This window comes from Paramisgurnus dabryanus, chromosome 8 (assembly GCF_030506205.2).
Source record: "Paramisgurnus dabryanus chromosome 8, PD_genome_1.1, whole genome shotgun sequence".
In the NCBI taxonomy this organism is placed as follows: domain Eukaryota; kingdom Metazoa; phylum Chordata; class Actinopteri; order Cypriniformes; family Cobitidae; genus Paramisgurnus; species Paramisgurnus dabryanus.
In genome coordinates this window covers 7,561,110-7,579,968 of record NC_133344.1, presented here as the reverse complement: position 1 = coordinate 7,579,968, position 18,859 = coordinate 7,561,110, and the positions used below count along the sequence as shown (strand labels likewise).

At 42.7% G+C, this 18,859-nt stretch overlaps 1 protein-coding gene across 9 annotated transcripts in view; it reads right to left on the bottom strand.

Annotated features, from left to right (window-relative positions):
* Positions 1–18,859, bottom strand: part of gria4a (glutamate receptor, ionotropic, AMPA 4a) — a 120,051-nt gene that overhangs the window by 20,008 nt on the left and 81,184 nt on the right. For all 9 annotated transcript variants that reach the window (XR_010542750.1, XR_010542749.1, XM_065280405.1 and 6 more), the window contains exon 12: positions 6,351–6,549. Coding sequence is in view for 7 of the 9 variants with exons in the window: in XM_065280405.1 (XP_065136477.1) it covers positions 6,351–6,549 (199 nt within the window). In the remaining 2 variants the exon portion in view is untranslated. The remainder of the gene's footprint in view (positions 1–6,350; positions 6,550–18,859) is intronic.

The following is an 18,859-nucleotide window of genomic DNA, read 5'->3' as shown; positions in this document are numbered from 1 at the left end:
GCTACTGTAGAAAAATGGCAGCACAAAATGGCGACTTCCATGTAAGAGGACCAGCGCTGTATGTAGACACGCGTAATTCTAAGATAATAAACACATAACAGTTCATTATGTAAGATCTTTATACACCACTGATAACACAGTTATGTATATTATATTGCATTCCTGTCATTAGATCATTCTAAAAATTACACATTGCACCTTTAAAATACAAATTGTTTCGCTTCGAAAGACACGTATTAACCCACAACCCAGTCATATGGATTCTTTATTCTGATAATGAATGGACTTTAAACACATGACGGCTATTTATTGCAGTTACAAGGCTAGGAAGAATCACAATATTATTAAATATAACTCTAAATGTGTTTACACATAGGATGGGATTAAGGTGAGTCAATCATGGGCTTATTTTTATTTGCATGTTTTATTTGTATTTATTGCTAATGTTAAATCATAGACAGTTTCATAACTAATATATTCACATGCCTATATGTAATTTAAAATAAAACTTTCAATAAATTGTTGTTAAATTGTATTCATTTAATTTTTCAGTTGATAAAATATGCCTTTTGATTACAATGATAACAATTTAAACAGATTTCATAGGGCGCTAGCTATGAAGTACTTGAAAATGTGCACCGTTGGGATGTAGTAAGCCCTGAAGTGTTCCCTACTGTGAATACAGATGATTGTAATCTGTTTGAAATGAGAGGTTTGTGTGTTTGCTCTGTGGGATATGACAGCTGATGTGATTGTTTTCTAAAGCGTTTATTGTACTTGATCATTGTGGCTCTTTCATACACAGAAATGACATGAGCTTTAGTGTGTGTGTATGTGTAAGACAGCGGGTATGAGAGAAAGAGGCAACGGACCGTGACGGGCAGCCGCTCTTATTATAATGTTTGTCACGTCCAGTCTGAGCCTCGGTGCTGTAATGCGGTAACATTGGAAAATAAAATCGGGCTTACTGACAAATAAACACCCTCAACAAACCTGCACATACACAAACAACATATGACAAACAAAGCTGACACTTAAGTCCAAACACAATAGAGACTGACATTTACTTACTGAGCTCATGTTTCTATTCAGTATATCGGCACGGATAGAGTAAGACAGCTTTACAGAGAGGTTAAAGAGAACGAGACAGGTCGGCAGAGAAAATTAGATGGAGAATAAGACAGGTTGGCATAATGAGTGAGACAGGTTGATAGAGAAAAAGAGTAGCTGTCAGACAGTCGTGAGAAAAGACAGGATAGCAGAGAGCGTGAGAGAGGCTTAAAGAAAATAAATGAAGACAACTAGAAAAAAGATTGTGAGTGAGACACATGCTAGAGGTAATCATGGGTCCACTTTGATCCCAAAACCCGAGATCCGGAAAGTTTCATGCGTGCCTGGGGTATAATATTAGCAGCATCGTTCAGGTAATTTAAAATTAATGTATTTCTTGCCGAAAGGACCCGAGAAGACCCGAACTGTCTCATGGGTGTGCATCAAGTCCTTTTCCAATGCCTCCTCTGAGCGCTTGCGACATTGTGCGGCTAGCGTAGGTAAATTTTATTGACAGACCTGTCAATCAATTTTGAATGCATTTTTTTCTTTCTGTCTGATTGGTGCATGCAGGGCTGTAGACGGCACACACATTGGTGCCGTTTACATTCGGACCCAGTTAAAAAAAGAACCGACACTTGGTTGGGTCGGACTTGAGTCAGGTCTTTCTTAAAAAAAAAAAAGATTAATATACGTCAGATTCGGATACATTTCTTTGGACCCGAGAATTCCTCTAACACGCATGTCAGTTTAATGGACAATTCATTCAATTCATTCAGATCTTTCTCATATTACCCGTTTCACATCCACCTAACTAACTTTCCTTTTTTCTCCTCTGTCTCACTCTCTCTTTGCTCTTTGAACAAATTGCTTTTTCACTCTCTCACCGGGTTGCAGTTTCTCTATGTAGATGTGAGTGCAGGTTTAACTCTGCCCTTTGGAGTCTGATTCAATCTCAGATCTATTACTGTGATAGCTGAACTCCATGCCAGTTGGATCTTTGTGACCCTCAGACCAAACTTGGATCCCAGTACTCAGTATTATGTAGTGAAAAGAGTAAAATTGAATAAATTAGCGGTGGATGGTTGTTAACCAAAATCTAAAATCACTGTACGAGTCATTGTTTATCACAGTATATGGCATGGTGTATTTTTGTTGGCAAAACCTGGAATTGAGTTAGCAATTTAGCACTTCTGGTTCCATCGTCCTGAAGTTAATGTTTTTTTGAATGGGTTTTTGGTTGTAAATAAGATCTTGGGTTAACATTCTACAACATAAAACACACCAGTGATATCCTCCTAGGGCTGTCACTTTTGTGAAAAAATCATTTTCGATTTTTAATATATAAGTGTTCATTGAATCGATTGTAAAATCGATTTTCCATGTCTAAAAAAGACGTTTCCATTTTCAACGCCAAATAACAGACAAATGTAAAGAGAGCACCTGAAACGCACAAGTCAGCAATATTTCTTATTCATTGTCATTAAGTTTCGTGCAGAATAAAAAACAGCAACAGTAGTGCAACATTCTCTAAAAAAATATGCAGAGTGGACTGCTGCCATAAATGAAAAACATAACTGCGGGCTTCAACCGGCTGCTTTTATGATTTACGCAATTCAAAAATTATTTTAAATAATGATTCGATCCATTTCAAACAACTGTTCAAAAATGAAACTTTAAATAGACTTACTTGAAGTTGAGAACATGCTGTGTATTTTTTTATTAAACGTAACCGACACTTAGGCGGCACTAGGCAGGCATAATGAAATGCGCAAAAAGAATAGGGCCATTACAAATTATTGGTCAGGAAAATAAGTCGATCAACATTTTAGGGGTCAAGAGCAGAGCGCTTTTCATTCACTATATGTCCATCTGTTGAGAAGACGCACTCCGACCGCACTGATGTCCCAGGGAAACTCGGGTACTTCGTTGCCAGCTGCGTATTTCGTACTGCCAATCTTCCATCACAAAAGCGGGTTGCTGTCAGCTCGCAAGGGTGGCTCCTTGTCATAACTCATCATCTCCTGTAAGGTCACAATTTCGACGCTCTCTCGTGTTGCACAGGTTTATTGACGTTGTCCTCTATTTTCTTTGCAAAACACTAGATGCAGCGATTGAAAGCGTGAAACTATAGGTGCGTAAAATTGCTGGGTATTTTCTGTCTAGCTTTCGCACACCTACTGCACTTTCGGAATTCTTTATTTTCTTTTTCTGCTTGTTTGTGAGTTTTGTTACATCTCTATTTTTAACTGTTTAATTCTTTTAAAATTAATAGTGTACATATTTGGTTAAAATCGATTGCCTATTTTCGTTTTCGAAACTTTTTTTGGTTGGTCCGATCGATTGTGCAATCGATTTTCGAACGAAAAGTGACAGCCCTATATCCTCCCTCTTTTTAAAGCTTTAGTGTGTCTTTAAAACAACACAACATTGGCAAGATTCATCCACAGAGAAATTCCTTACAAGGCAACATGTTTTTAAATGTGTTTCATAAAGTTTGAAAGAGCTGTCGGAAGCTTTGTGGTGATGACGTTAATGTCTAGAGGCCGTGGTAAAGTTAGCTTGAAGCCTAAGGTTAGCTTTTCGATTTCTAGTAGGGATGCACCGAATCCAGATTTTTTGGGTTCGGCTGAATCCCGAATCCACTGTTTAAGATTCGGCCGAAACCGAATACCGAATCCTACTCGCATTCTTATTCCATTACAGGGCTCGCCAAATTTCAAAATCCCTGGTAGCCCTTCGGGCAGACACTCTTCAGTTTTTGGTAGCCGAAATTTTGCCAATACAAAGCCAATAGGTCCTCTAACCACAATGTGTAATCTGCTATTCTTGTTGTTGTTTTGATGCTGTTGGTTTTTTAACAAACAAAAAAACTGGATTTCCATGTAAACCAACTGTTCCTGCTCATCCCCACACCAGATATACCCACCATTTAAAAGTTGTTTAGTGGTTCACAAAACTCACAGTTTGGATCATCCAGTAAGAGATTGGATAATTTTTTCGATCAGAAAAACAGGGGCTACTGTCCTTTAAGAGCGATTCTGCGTCACTCTCTTCACTGCCCGTACAATCTATATCACTTTAAAGCTTGCTGCGAGAGATTTAATTTTCTTACGTGAGGATAGTAATGACTGACAGGACGAAGTTGGAGGATTTGCACAAAAATCCATGACAAACCAGGACGGATTGCTTCCTGTACTGGATTCGCCCGATCGCGAAAGTGAAAGTCGAGCGCGCGCTCAAACGCAATTTAAATACCCAATGCCTGAATTTCATGCACCACAATTATCCATCCAAATCTGTGAAGAGGATACATAAGCATTTAAATATATTTTTTCCTCCCTATAAGTCAAGATAGCCCGACGGGCAGGGCGGGGATGCATTTTGATAACCCGACTGCAAAGCAAAATGAAAGCAATGCGGTGCGATTCCAGGTTTCCAGGTGGGTCCACGAAATGTGAAACGCCCCTAAGGCTCACCGGGAAAAAAAAACACTTATCTAAACGTCAGCACCTGATGTGTGTAATCAACGGCCGCGTGACGTCGACCAGCGTAGCGCAAGCTTAGGGTTCGGTTCGGTGGAAAAAAAATCTAAGATTCGGCCGAACCCGAACCCCGTCAAAAAGCCCAGTATTCGGCCGAATCCGAATCCTGGATTCGGTGCATCCCTAATTTCTAGATTATGTTTTGCAATAATTAAAAAGTCTACGCGAAAAATGAATGGCTGTTTTGGCAACGGAACCATGTTCTGGGTTGGTCTACAAAAATATATTATCCCTGCGACTAGTGCTGTGAGAGGATCTGTACTGATCACGACCCACGGTTCGTCTCACATGCGATTTGCGGATTAATACGCAAATTTAAATAGGGAAAGTTTATCATTTGCACGTGTTTCAAAAGCTTGAAATGTCAACAATTTCTTTAACAATTTAGCCATAAAAAGTAAGCAGATTTCTGAACGCACAAACGCACATGCGGTTGAATGCGTCCGATCCAGCTCCAGTCAGATTTGATAATCTCTACACCCTCAAATATCAGAACTATTGATGTTTAAAATAAAAAATAAAAGAGTTCCGCTACTGTGTCTCATACTGTAGTCCAGGGGTCTCCAACATGGTGCCCACGGGTAGCCCGCACAGAGTCTGTAATGGGGCCCGCCAAAGCACATTTTATTAATAGTCTAAATTGTAATATTTATTTATTACATTTTTTTTATATTAGCTTGGCTTGGTTTACGTATGTTAACATTTTAAATAATACTAAAACATATCAACAAGTAAAATAAAATAAAATCAACAAGTAAAACAAAAAAGTTTTGAGTAGACTACATCAAAAAGTAGCCCTCCAGATTTTTTTATCAATTGTGGTAGCTCTTGCTCACAAAAAGGTTGGAGACCCCTGCTGAAGTCCATTAACATACATTTGGTGAATAGAGCAATGTAAAAGCGACTGTTTATGCTGCGCCGTTTGGAATTAGCCCTCCGTCTGTGTTTGTGCTCGCGCTTTAAGTGCACTCAAAAGTGCACACACTGAAAGAGGCGTTTCAAAAAGCAAGCAAACATAAAATCTTTCTGTTCGTGACAGGCACATACAAACCAAAATGATCTCCACAGTATTCTTTTTCTAATAAAACATTTGTTTATGTCTTAAGTGTATGTATAGGTTACAGTCAGAAACCAGTCTGTGCTTATTTGTTCTTAAAGAGACAGTAACCTCAATTAACCTACTTAAGTCTGTGTCATTAATTTTAATGAACAAAAGAGACAAAGAGAAAATCACTTTTGTAGCCCTAAAAAATAATAATTATATTTAATTCATACGATAAAGACAGTGTTATGATTCATTTGATTCAATTTCTGTACCTTCTGTAATGAGCAACTTTGCTCTTATTTATAAATGTTTGTAATTTCTTTATTTGTTATTACATTTTTCCCACCCCCTTTTTTGCTGATCCGAAAAAATGATCCCATCCATGCCTCAAAAACCGTAATGTGATCCGAACCGTGAGTTTTGTGATCCATCACACCCCTAGCTGCGACAATATATACAAATTATGGATACTAAAGGGACACCAAGGCCAAGGCACCAAGGCATTGTCACCTAATTTGAAATAATCACACATTATGAGTTCTGATGCTTTTTTGATTGCCAGGAATATAATCTGCTCTGATCACTGGCTGTTTTTAAGCAATTCGTCTGCCGATACCGATTATAGGCTGATATATCGGTGCATCTCTAAATACAATGTTTATTTAAGTTACCATACTTCAAGTTAAATTTGATATTTTTTGACTTCTTACCCTAAAGAACTCTTTGGTGGAACCAGAATCGAGGGTTCCGTATGCAATTTCTGTCTGTTTGGCGAGATCTTCAGCACTCTCGATAGGTGACACCATCCTCTCCACTGTGAGAAATGCAGCCAGGTTTGCTGTGTAGGATGAGATGATGATCAAAGTGAAGAACCACCAAACTCCTCCAACTATTCGCCCAGACAGAGACCTGACAGCAAGGGAGAGAGAGAGACAATGTGGTCAGACTCAGAAAACTACATCTTACAAAACCTCAGCACATATAAAGAGAAATTTGAGACATTTTTCTATTTCTTTTTTTTTCATAAAACATTTCTACTCATTGCATCAAAAAGAAAAATGTTTTTATTAAATGTAGGCTCGATAAAAAAAGGGAAACTTATCAGCGCGTTTTCCATCTGAGTCTGTCTGATGTTTGTTTGTCTTCTAGACCGTGGTCACATTATTCAGCGTGATCATAAACACAGAACATGTTGTGAATGATTGATTGTGCAAACTCCACATTCATTTAGAGCCGTTCTGTAACCATCAATCAGTCTTCTAACCTGCAGCAAATTCAAATCACCTATAATATAACATATTTATCAAAGAAAAACTCTCTAAAACTTTGTCTCCCTTTGTATGATGGACATTTCTACAACTTAAGGATTTTTGCTATTTCAAGACCTGACAAAACACTCATTATACACCCGCAGTGTGTCCGTGAGACCAATTTAAAAAGAAACCCACAGTACAGTAGATCTCATTAAAAACACAGCACTTACAAAATAATCTTCTGAAGAACAATACAAGCTACGTCGTCAACCAAAGTTTATCAATTAGGACAACAGACCATACCAGACAAATCTTCAGATGTCAGGGTGCAGATTTTTCAGCATTTCTGTATGGCTACACGCGTGGGTGTTTCTAGGTGGTTGCTTTTGTATCGTTTTTGGTCGCCTGGTTGTTGCTGGCCCATGTCAAAAATCCTCAATTATATTTTGGTATCTTGTTTTTTGCTGTTTTATAGTGAACAAGGCGATAATTGTAAATCAGATCATGGCATGAGTATTAGCAACGTTAATGATGGTTACTATCTTATTTAAATAAAGTTGTCTTGTGTGCCAGCCCAATGTGCATATGTAGCAGAGATGTGTGTGTTGCTTGTGTAAAAATACAATTAATCAAACTCAAATATTTTTTGAATGATTAAGCCAAAAAGTGTTAGGTTGTGCCCCGCTCTCCCCTACTGAACGGTCACTGGCTGCTCAGCAATGGTTTTTAAATAAACCATTTATTCACAACAGACTGACAGAAGGTGAAAATAGAGTAAGAGAGACAATGCCCCTGTCTAAAGAGTCATGTGCTGGGAGAATACCGCTGCTGTTCAGAGAGCAAAATCATTACTTTAAAGGACAAATCCCCCCCTCTCTTTCTCTCTCTCTCTTCCTCACTTACTCTTTCTGACTCTCTCAGTCTTTGTGAGTTTAGAGGCTGGTAGATGAGATAAGACATTCCTCTATATGCCGATTCCTGATTGTAACCGAATGCTCACGACACATACTATATGTTTATCGTATAGATTCGCATCAAATCCCTCAGGCTATTCTGAAATACTGATTTCTTTTAAAAATTACAAAAAGTGCTAATTAATAAGAATTCATGCCAGATGCACTTAGTGGGTTTTGCATCTGATCTCTTCATATATATACAAGATATTATAAACTCAACGTCTCGGTTACGTCTGTAACCCTCGTTCCCTGAAGGAGGGAACGGAGACGTAACGTCGTGACCGACGAATTGGGAACTCGCTTAGAGGGACCAATCTGCTTCGAATACTACTAAAACACCAATGAACTTGGCATTGAGATATTTGCATAATGCTGGCGCCGCCCCGCCAGGTGCGTATATAAGCAGCAGGTGCAAATATGGAAATTAGCTTCTTTTTCGCTGAGAAAGCCGGAAAGTGTGACCGGCCAATAAACAGCAGGGAGCAGCCCTGTGGCGACGGGACGTGACGTCTCCGTTCCCTCCTTCAGGGAACGAGGGTTACATACGTAACCGAGACGTTCCCTTTCAGTCGGTCACTACGACGTCACGTCGTGACCGACGAATTGGGAATCCCTACCAAAACGCCACTGAGGGCTGACCTCTTCCAGTGTCTGCGTAAAGCCCTCCGGTTCCACTTAAGGATAAGGAGAATTAGGTTTTAAGGCAGAAGGCCGGGCACTAGATGTTCCTTTAACCCACAGTAGTGCCAGCAATGTGGGACGCAATGTGGATGCCCGAGCCAAACACAGGTTCGCGAGGATGCAGCTAGTGAGAGGCTGGCAGCGGATGCTCCGCAACATCAGGCTGCCAAGGCAGCGGAGGAAGGCAAAACAATTTATTACGCGTTTTTGCTTCGAAGGCCTTCCATACTGAGCTCAGTTTGGAGCAGTAGTCGGAGGCTGCAAGCCGACCTGCGAGCATGTTCTCTGTGCTTCCCCTAACGAGGAAAGAACACGAGAGGAGACAGGCTCGACACGAACACTGTAAAATCTAATGAACGTATTAGGTGTCGCCCAACCAGCAGCTCTGCAGATGTCTGTTAGCGAGGAACCACGAGCGAGTGCCCAAGATGAGGCAACACTTCTAGTAGAGTGAGCTCTCAAATTAAATGGACAAGGAATGCCCTGCAGATTATAAGCAAGGGCGATAGTATCAACTATCCAATGAGACATCCTCTGCTTAGTGACAGCTTTCCCTCTCTGCTGACCACCGTAACAAACAAAGAGCTGGTCTGAAGTCCTAAGGCTTTGAGTGCGATCCACGTAGATGCGTAACGCTCGTACGGGGCATAATAAAGCCATGGTTGGGTCTGCCGCTTCCAGGGGCAGCGCTCGCAAGCTCACCACCTAATCTCTGAAGGGAGTGGTGGGAACTTTGGGCACGTAGCCTGGTCTGGGTCGGAGTGTTACGCTCGAGACATCAGAACCAAACTGAAGGCACGAATCGTCGATGGAGAATGCATGAAGGTCACCTACCCTCTTAACAGAGGCCAATGCGAGCAGGGTCAGAGTTTTCATTGATAAAAACTTCAGACTCACAGACTGCAAAGGCTCGAACGGGTTTCCCTGCAGGGCTTTCAGCACCATGGACAGGTCCCAGGGAGGAATAGAGGGAGGGCGCGAGGGGTTTAGCCTACGAGCGCCTCTTAAAAATCTAATAACTAAGTCGTGCTGGCCGACTGATCTGCCGTTAATAAGTGAGTGATGAGCAGAAATAGCAGCGATATCAACTTTAATGGTGGAGGGTGACAGCCTACCATCTAACCGGGGTTGAAGGTATAAAAGCACGATATTAATGGGGCATTCTCGGGGGTCCTCGCGTTGAGAGGAACACCAATCGACGAAAAGGTTCCATTTAAGCGCGTAAGCCCGTCTTGTGGACGGAGCTCGAGCCGCGGCGATGGTGTTAGATACCGCTTGCGATAAATCACCTAAACCTTGCGTGCGCTCAACGACCATACGTGGAGATCCCACAGGTCGGGGCGCGGGTGCCATAATGTGCCCCCTCCTTGAGAAAGAAGATCCTTCCTCAGGGGAATCCGCCAGGGAGGGGCTGTCGCGAGGAGCATCAGTTCTGGAAACCAATTCCTGGTCGTCCAGTAAGGTGCGACCAGTAGAAGGCTCTCCTCGTCCTGCCTGACTTTGCACAGTGTCTGTGCGATTAAACTCACTGGTGGAAATGCGTATTTGCGCATCCCCCGCGGCCAGCTGTGTGTCAGCGCATCCACGCCGAGGCTGCCCTCGGTTAGTGAATAAAACAGGCGACAGTGGGTATCGTCCGGTGACGCAAATAGATCTATCTGCGCACGACCGAACTTCTTCCAAATTAGCTGGACCGTCTGGGGGTGGAGTCGCCATTCTCCATGGCGCGCAGCTCGGGAAAGCGCGTCTGCCGCTGTATTGAGCGAACCCGGAATGTGAATGGCACGAAGGGACCTCAGATGCTTCTGACTCCAAAGGAGGAGATGACGGGCGAGATGCGACATGTGACGAGAGCGCAAACCGCCTTGACGGTTGATATACGCAACGGTCGCAGTGTTGTCGGTGCGTACTAGTACATCCTTCCCTCGCAGCTCCGTAGCGAAGCGTACGAGTCCCAGATATACAGCCCACAACTCGCGGCAATTGATATGCCAGTGCAGCTGGGGTGCTGTCCACACCCCCGAAGCTGCAAGCCCGTTGTACGTGGCTCCCCACCCTGTGTTGGATGCATCTGTGTGTACAACAGCATGCCAGTAAATCTGCTTCATGGAAACCCCTGCTCTCAGAAACGCAGGGTCTGACCACGGGGTGAATGTTAGACGACACGCAGGTGTAATGGTTACACGGTGAATGCCGGCGCGCCACGCTCTCATCGGGACTCGATCGTGAAGCCAACGCTGAAGCGGTCTCATATGGAGCAGCCCAAGCGGTGTCACGGCCGCGGCTGCTGCCATATGTCCCAGGAGCTTCTGAAATTGTTTCAGAGGGACCGCGTTCTTCCCTCGGAAAGAACCGAGGCAAGTCAGAATTGATTGGACGCGCGCTTCTATTAAACGTCCCGATAAATCGATCGAGTCCAGTTCCATCCCGAGAAAAGAGATCCTCTGCGTGGGGCAAAGTTTGCTCTTTTCCCAGTTGACCCGAAGACCCAAACGGGCGAGATGCCGAAGCGTTAAGTCTCTGTGCTCGCAAAGCGTCCGCCGAGAATGCGCTATTATAAGCCAATCGTCGAGGTAAGCCAAAATGCGAACACCGCTCTCTCTCAGGGGCTTTAACGCCGCTTCCACTACTTTCGTGAATACACGGGGAGAGAGAGACAGCCCGAATGGTAGTACTTTGTATTGGTATGCCCGCCCCTCGAACGCAAAGCGCAGAAACGGCCTGTGGCGAGGGAGAATGGACACATGAAAGTACGCGTCTTTCAGATCTATTGCTGCAAACCAATCTTGGGGACGTATGGACTGAAATATCAGTTTCGGTGTTAACATCCTGAAGGACCGTTTTTGGAGAGATCGGTTCAGAACGCGCAGATCCAAGATCGGTCGTAACCCACCGCCCTTCTTTGGAACTATGAAATACGGGCTGTAAAACCCCGAGCTCATCTCGGCTGGAGGGACCGGCTCGATCGCGTCCTTCGCCAGGAGGACACCTAATTCTGCACGCAGTACATGTGCATCGGACGCTTTCACTGTGGTGAAACGAATGCCCGAGAATTTGGGTGTGTGCCGGTTGAATTGAATTTCGTAGCCGAGGCGGATCGTGCGTAATACCCATCGAGACGGGCTGGTAAGCTGAAGCCAAGCTTCCAGAGACCGTGCGAGGGGAATTAACGGCACAACCGGAGAGCTCGCGGTGGGGCAGACGAGCGGAACAGGTGAGACTGCCGGTGCGCGCGCCGTAAGAGCGCACGCAACTACAGTGTGTGTGTGTGTTGTGACACTGACCTGAGACCGCTGAGGGTGCTGGTGGTCCAGTCTCCGCAGTGGAGAGCTCGGACTCCTCAGGACACCCGCTGGCGATGGAGGAGAGGGAGGATGAGCAGATGAATGCCCGCTCACGGCTCTCTCGATCCTCTGAAGACCTGGAGAAGGAATAGGAATGCACTCTTTTTGTGGTTTTGTGGGTGCCGGCTGAGAAGCCGGCGGAACAGAAACAAAACGAAACCAAAGATTCTCCACCCGGCCCTCCTCCGGGGGAGGGAGCGGTGCGTTCACCGTCTCCCAAAGAGTGATCCCATCCAATTCCAGGTCGCCCGTCTCAGGGCCGCTTAGATCCCCGTTTGCCACCACGGGAAGCGGGTCGAGCGGGCGGGGCGGGCTGTCGACGGCTGTTCCCCCTCCGTTGTCTGGATGACTTCCTAGGGGGGGGGGGGCGGAGGCAGCCGCCGCAGGGCGCCCTCGGCGAGGAGCAGACTGGGCAGCCGGTGCTGGTGGACGAGAGGCAGGCCTCTTGCGCCGGGGCATGATCTTGGAGATCGCTTCAGTCTGCCTCTGAGCGGCGATGAATTGCTGAGCTAAAGACTCCACCGACTCGCCGAATAGGCCAGTCTGTGACACTGGAGCTTCCGTCATGTCAGCCAGACCATAGGTGGCGTTCTTGGACCACGAGAGTAGACATCGCACGACCAGCTCCTCGTGCACCTCGGGGAAGAAAGGTACTGGTGGAGAGGGCTGTGAAGCCTGGGCAGCTCCAAAGAACCAATCATCCAGGCGGGACGGCTCGGGCTGAGGGGGGTTAACCCACTCTAACCCTACGGTCTCCGCCGCTCGAGCGAGCACGGCCACCATCTCCGGGTCAAACTCCGGCGTCACGACCCGACCAGAGGGAGGAAGAACGTCGGAGTCAGCTTCGGAAAGAGGGGCCCCACCCTCGGGTGTTGCGGTCGAAGCGGGTCCAGAGGGAGGCACAATGGATTCTACAGCGCTCGTAGAACACGATGCTGTAGTCTCCATAGGCACTTCTATTGGCTGAGGACGGGAAGGCTGAGAGCCGGAGGACGAATCCCCCGACCGGCTCAGCACAGTTAGACGCAAATCGTCCTTAGAGAGCTTCACGGCCGCTCCGTGGCGGCGGTCAGCACTCACCGGACGCGGACGCCGTTCCCGTAGAAACGACAACCGCCTGCGTAAATCCAAAAGGGACATCTCCTCGCAGTGAGAACATGCACCCCCAGCGAACGCAGCCTCCGCATGCTCGATGCCCAAGCATGACAGACAGCGCTCGTGACCGTCCTTTGGACCCATGTACTTGCCGCATCCAAGAACACACGGACGAAAAGCCATCCTGAAAAGGACGCTGATCTCCGGATATACGAGAGAGTGGCTGTCTTTAACAAGACACAGAGCTCTCTCGTATCACTCTTTTAGAGAAATTCACTCTAGATGCTCAGTTGATGATGCGCACAGGGATCAGCAACGCACTCACTAAAACTCAAAACAAAAAAGATGCAGAGTAGTGGAAAAACTGCGGCGTCCGCTGTGGTACTGCTAGTCTAACCAACTTCAGCAATCGTTTCCCACCAGAGCAGAAAGTAGCTTATCAGTAGCAGATACTGCCGGCTTTCGAAGTGATAAAAAGCTAATTTCCAGCATTATGCAAATATCTCAATGCCAAGTTCATTGGCGTTTTAGTAGTATTCGAAGCAGATTGGTCCCTCTAAGCGAGTTCCCAATTCGTCGGTCACGACGTGACGTCGTAGTGACCGACTGAAAGGGAACTCAAAACATTTAAGTAAACCGGTTGCGTTAAACCATTTAAGCTTTAAAACACATACATTTGAGTACTGTGAACTTAAACAAATTGAGGTATATGCAGTTATGCACTTATATTTAAGTTCACACTACTTAAATATAAGTGCATATTTGCACATGACTTAAGTTCACAGTACTCAAATTTTTGTTTCAAACTTAAATGGTTCAAGGCAACCGGTTTCCTTAAATGGTTTGAGTTAAGTTAACTGTTAGGTTTTACAGTATATATATATATATATATATATATATGTATGTATGAAGAATTTGGTTCCAAAACGCAATAAATCCATTTTGACAAATTTCGGTAAAAACGTGTTTTCTATACCAAGAAAGTGTCAAGATGAAAACCACTATTTTCTGTTACAAACTTTCACAAAGCATCTTTAGGTTATAAAAACATAAAAAATTCAAATCCATAACTTGATTTTTAAAGATTTATTATAAAAACTGATAATTTTTTCCACAAAATGCAAAAAAATCCATGACAAGTTTCTTTTTTTTCAAAATTCTATAAATCTATTGAATCAATATATAAATGTGCATTCATCTTTGCCATGTTATATTCATTTAGTTGAACAGCTTTACACACTGATAAAAAAATAAACATTAATGGCATTAATCAAAACACTTACTTTGTCATTTTAGGAACACTGTCATTGCTGCGGTTATACTCGACGTCGTCGCTTAACATTTTGCACAGCGATCAGCTGTGATTCTTGTTGACTTTGAGTAAAATTATGGAAAGTTTTCCATAAGATCCCCTGGGGTCAGTGTGTTAGCACGAGAGAAGCTTGATGCTGTGGGGAGAACACGCGATCGTCTCCCGAGTGCCTCTCGCGTAAATTATTAGATGTTGATGGCTTACGTTTCTTTCCTGTCACAGAAAACCATCATAGGTTTATCAATGCTATTAAAGTATTATTTGTTTTTGTTTGTTTGTTGATCACGAAGTACAAAGTAGATGAGGAAAACTAGGACTCTGTGTACTCAACGCGCCACCATTGTTTGTTTACATTGCGTGGAACGGTGCGCTGTAATTTGTGGAGCGGATTTATTGCATTATGTAGAAAAGGGGGAGTGGCGTTTATTGCATTTTGGGAAGAAAGGGAGAAAAGATGACAGAATAACACGGCGGATATTGGATTTTGCGTAAAATAATATATATATAAATATATATACATACATACATTTTTTGTATTTTAGACTGATTCAATCTCAATTGATTTTTGACCGCAAACTTGCTCAGAAAAGTCAATTGTTCAGTAACTGGACTACCGTTATTTTATGTGGTTACATTTAAAGAGCACCAATTATCGGATTCACGTTTTTGCATTTCCTTTGGTGTGTAAGTGTGTATTAGTACATGTTAACCATATGCAAAAGATACATACTCCAAAGTAAATGATGACGCGAGTTATCATCTCCTTTCTTGGACTACAACAAACACACAGATTGTAGGCAACAGTTTACTTCCTGGGATTGGTGATGTAGACAAGACAAGTTAACAACTGTTATACTACGGGTCCACTGAATGCTTGAATCTGATTGGCTGATTAATGTTCTGAGGTGTGTAATTATTTTCTGAGAAACGCATGGCAAACGTACTTCCAGGCAGCTCTCTTGACCGCATTATCGTTCCATATCCCTTTGCATAGTTAACGGTAATAATGACTAAGGGTGTCACGATTTCGATTTTAAATCGAAATCGATCGAAATTAAGTCACAGCTTCGAACTTCGAATTAAAAAATGGGATCGTCGATGCTGCCACGCCCCCATGTCACGTCCGGTCGGCTTGCCAAGAGAGGGAAAAAAACTCTCAGAGATGCCTTTAAAAACATCTGTCCAGCGGAACGCGATCATATTTTAAACACGAGGGATGCTACAACTCCTTGAAATGCATATCATAAACAGGATTACTACCTAGTGATCTGCCTTTGGACAGAGCGCAGCTCTCTGCACGAGCGCGAGAGTGAGAGAGGCACAAAGATGCAGCGGATTATATTTGAAACAAAAGGGATAGTTTGCCTCAGCTCGCATGAAACGCATAAAACTGAACATATACATAAGGATTACTACTTTAGTTTATGTTTAGACTTCGGACAGATGCGAGAGCGCGTGCACGTGCAGGTGAGACAGAGAGAAGCGCAGCTGCTTATGACGCTGGATTTATTTCAGATGTTATGAGTCCAAGACACGCGCATTAAGTCCATGTGCATTAAATCCATGTGCGTACAAAAAGGAATCCTCTCTCTACAAGCTCTCGCGTTAAATGAAGCACACAAACTCTCATGCGAGTTGTGCAATGTGCATGTTAATGTTAAACTATAATAATAATAATAAATAATGGCATATCATTTTTGTCTTCAAAAAAATATGTAAAAATCGAGAATCGGATCGAATCGTGACCTTAGAATCGAAAATGTAATCGAATCGAGGATTTGGAGAATCGTGACACCCCTAATAATGACTAACAAAAACAACATGACAGACGATTTTCCGAGGCAATAACAGCGCTGTTTAGAGACACACAGATGTAGCCTCATTCACACAATCTCTCTATCTCAATCTCTCTTCCTTTCTTTCTTTCTTTCTGTGTCTCTGTCGCTCTCTTTCTAATAACTTCATTGATAGCGGCTCAAGCCCCTATTGCCAGCTTTAAAAGTGACGTTTTGAATGAGACGCGGAAGAAATAGGTCTACTTACAATAGCGATTTAAGTACAAAAACCGGACGAATCCCTTTAAATATATCATGTGATGGATGTCTTAAGGTGTGGTAACCATAGTATAAGTTGAATAATTGATTCCAGGCCGTTGAATTATTGGAAAACAATGCACTCTGATTCGCCTCATGGCCGCATCACCGCTTCGGGTGTGCATTATTTTGCTAATAATTCATCGGCCAGTCGTCAATTATTCCTTACTTAGCATTGCATTGTGAGTAAATCTTTCAAACGTAGTAATGAGTGACACATTTCCATCTGACGTTAGTGGTATTCAGACCAATCACAACGTATAGATAGCTGGCCAATCAGGGACACAGAACTTTTCAAATTGATGAGTTTTGTACATGAATCAGTGCTTTTCAGGAAGACGGGAAAATCTGGAGCTACAAAAATATGTGGAAAATAATGAGTTTTTTAACCAAAAACCATGCAAACACATTGTATTATACCAAATACACAAAATAACATTGTTTTAGCAATGAAATAGGTGCACTTTTAAACGTAAAGTCACCATGAAATCAAAATTGACATCTTATTTTTTATGGAATATTGTAGTTTTTATAAAATGACTTCATATTTTTTTTTAAATGCATGTGGCCTTATAATTTACTTAAAAAAATCTTAACCTCCAACCTCACTCGAAACAACTTCTTTTCTCTTCCTGTCACGAGTTATGGCATGAGGGCTGGGTTATTGGGGACTCGCTGCAGTTGATCGTCCTCGTGTTTTGTTAGCAATGAAGCTGTTTCGCTCAGATATGTCATAATAGGGAAATAAAGACAATCGCAACTTCTGTTTCATGCCATTTACACATTTGGCCTAATAGTAAATTCATCCTTTAATCAGCTCATGCATTCTTTGAGAATTGGACCCATGATTTGGAGAGCAAAATGCTCATAGACAAGACCGTAGAAAGACACTATCTTCTTATGGTCTTTGTGTTGTTTTAAAATATTCACATTTTATTCAGTCTGCAAACTGAACAACTGAAATCTTATTTCTTTCACCACGGTGCTTAAGATTCAGCAGAAACACTGCAGAACTCACAAATCAATCTGGCTTTGACAGAATGAGCGACAGGTGTTATACAGTAACAGGGAGATATGACGCAAGAAGTGATGCAGAGTTTGATAACAGTAAGGAAAGTTTCACACAGCAGACTGAATCTCTGTATGTGAATGATACTTTATGACAGGTGTAGCATTTGTGCTGATGTGTGGATGCCCTTCTCTGGATATTAAAGCTTGATGGTTGTGGAGGAGATCATTTAAATAATACTTGCAGGGTCAGGTATGCTTATAATTTTTTTTTCCTAAATATGGGAATTTAAATTTAAAAAAGCATATGACTGATTTTGCATGTGCAAAACATGCACAGGAATAGTAGTGTGTTGTAAGTGATTTACATTTTGCATTTGTAAATATTAGGGATGCACCGATAGGATTTTTTTTGGCCGATGCCGATACCGATTTAAACAGACAACTTCTGGCCGATACCGATGTCGAAACCGATATTAAACACTTGTATACAATACTATACAGTTGGTCTATTAGCTAGTTTATTTCTACATCAAATTATTTTTACTGAACATGGATTTGATCTAATTAACATTCAACTGACCAACATAATAAGAGAGACACAAATTAAGCTAAAACAAATATAATAAGACAGCATGACAACCTTCAAAGGTGGTTTTTGCTATTCAGCATTTATTTTATTAACAACATTAACTCATTTTTTACATATAATGGATTTCTTTATGCAGTTAATTAATAAACAATCGGTATCTGCCTTTCTCATGCTATTGCCGATATGCCGATGGTTTCAAATTCATCAAAAATCGATAAATATCGGCGGCCGATACATCGGTGCATCACTAGTAAATATTGTTTGGTCCCCAAAGAAATATTGATAACGTAGTGTGAATTCAGCTAGATTGGGAAAGTTAAAAATGTCCCAATCTACCTAACTTTACATGGTTTATTTGCAACCCAGTGTTGGGTCAACATATTTGACCAGACAATAGGTTAAAACAAGTTCAGTTATAACCCAGTGGATTGGGTTTGTCTCTTTTTGACCCAACAACAACCCAGCAGAGTGTACAAGTAGTCCATATTAACAACACATGTGGCGGTATGATATAAGTTCAAATTTGCATTATGTCTCCATTTATTGTGCATTTGTAAAACTGCTTTGAACTCTTTCCCCACCATTGACGAGATATCTCGTCAATTAAGAGAAAACGCTTCCCGCCAATGACGAGATTTTCCGTCTTTCCGCAATACCGCTATTATCCCTTATTAGCCCTTCCGCAACTTTTTAAACCCGGAAGTATGGCAAGCGGCTGCATGTCCGTGTCTGTTTTAAAGATCGCTCTGAATGGCATCTCTATGAAAAGTCCGTCACAAAAATGGAATTATCTCTGCTTTTTGCTCAAAATGTGGTGTTTTTGCAGAAACCTACCCGTATTCAAAAGCTGATTGCAAAAGAACTACTGAAGGTAGGATGAAACGT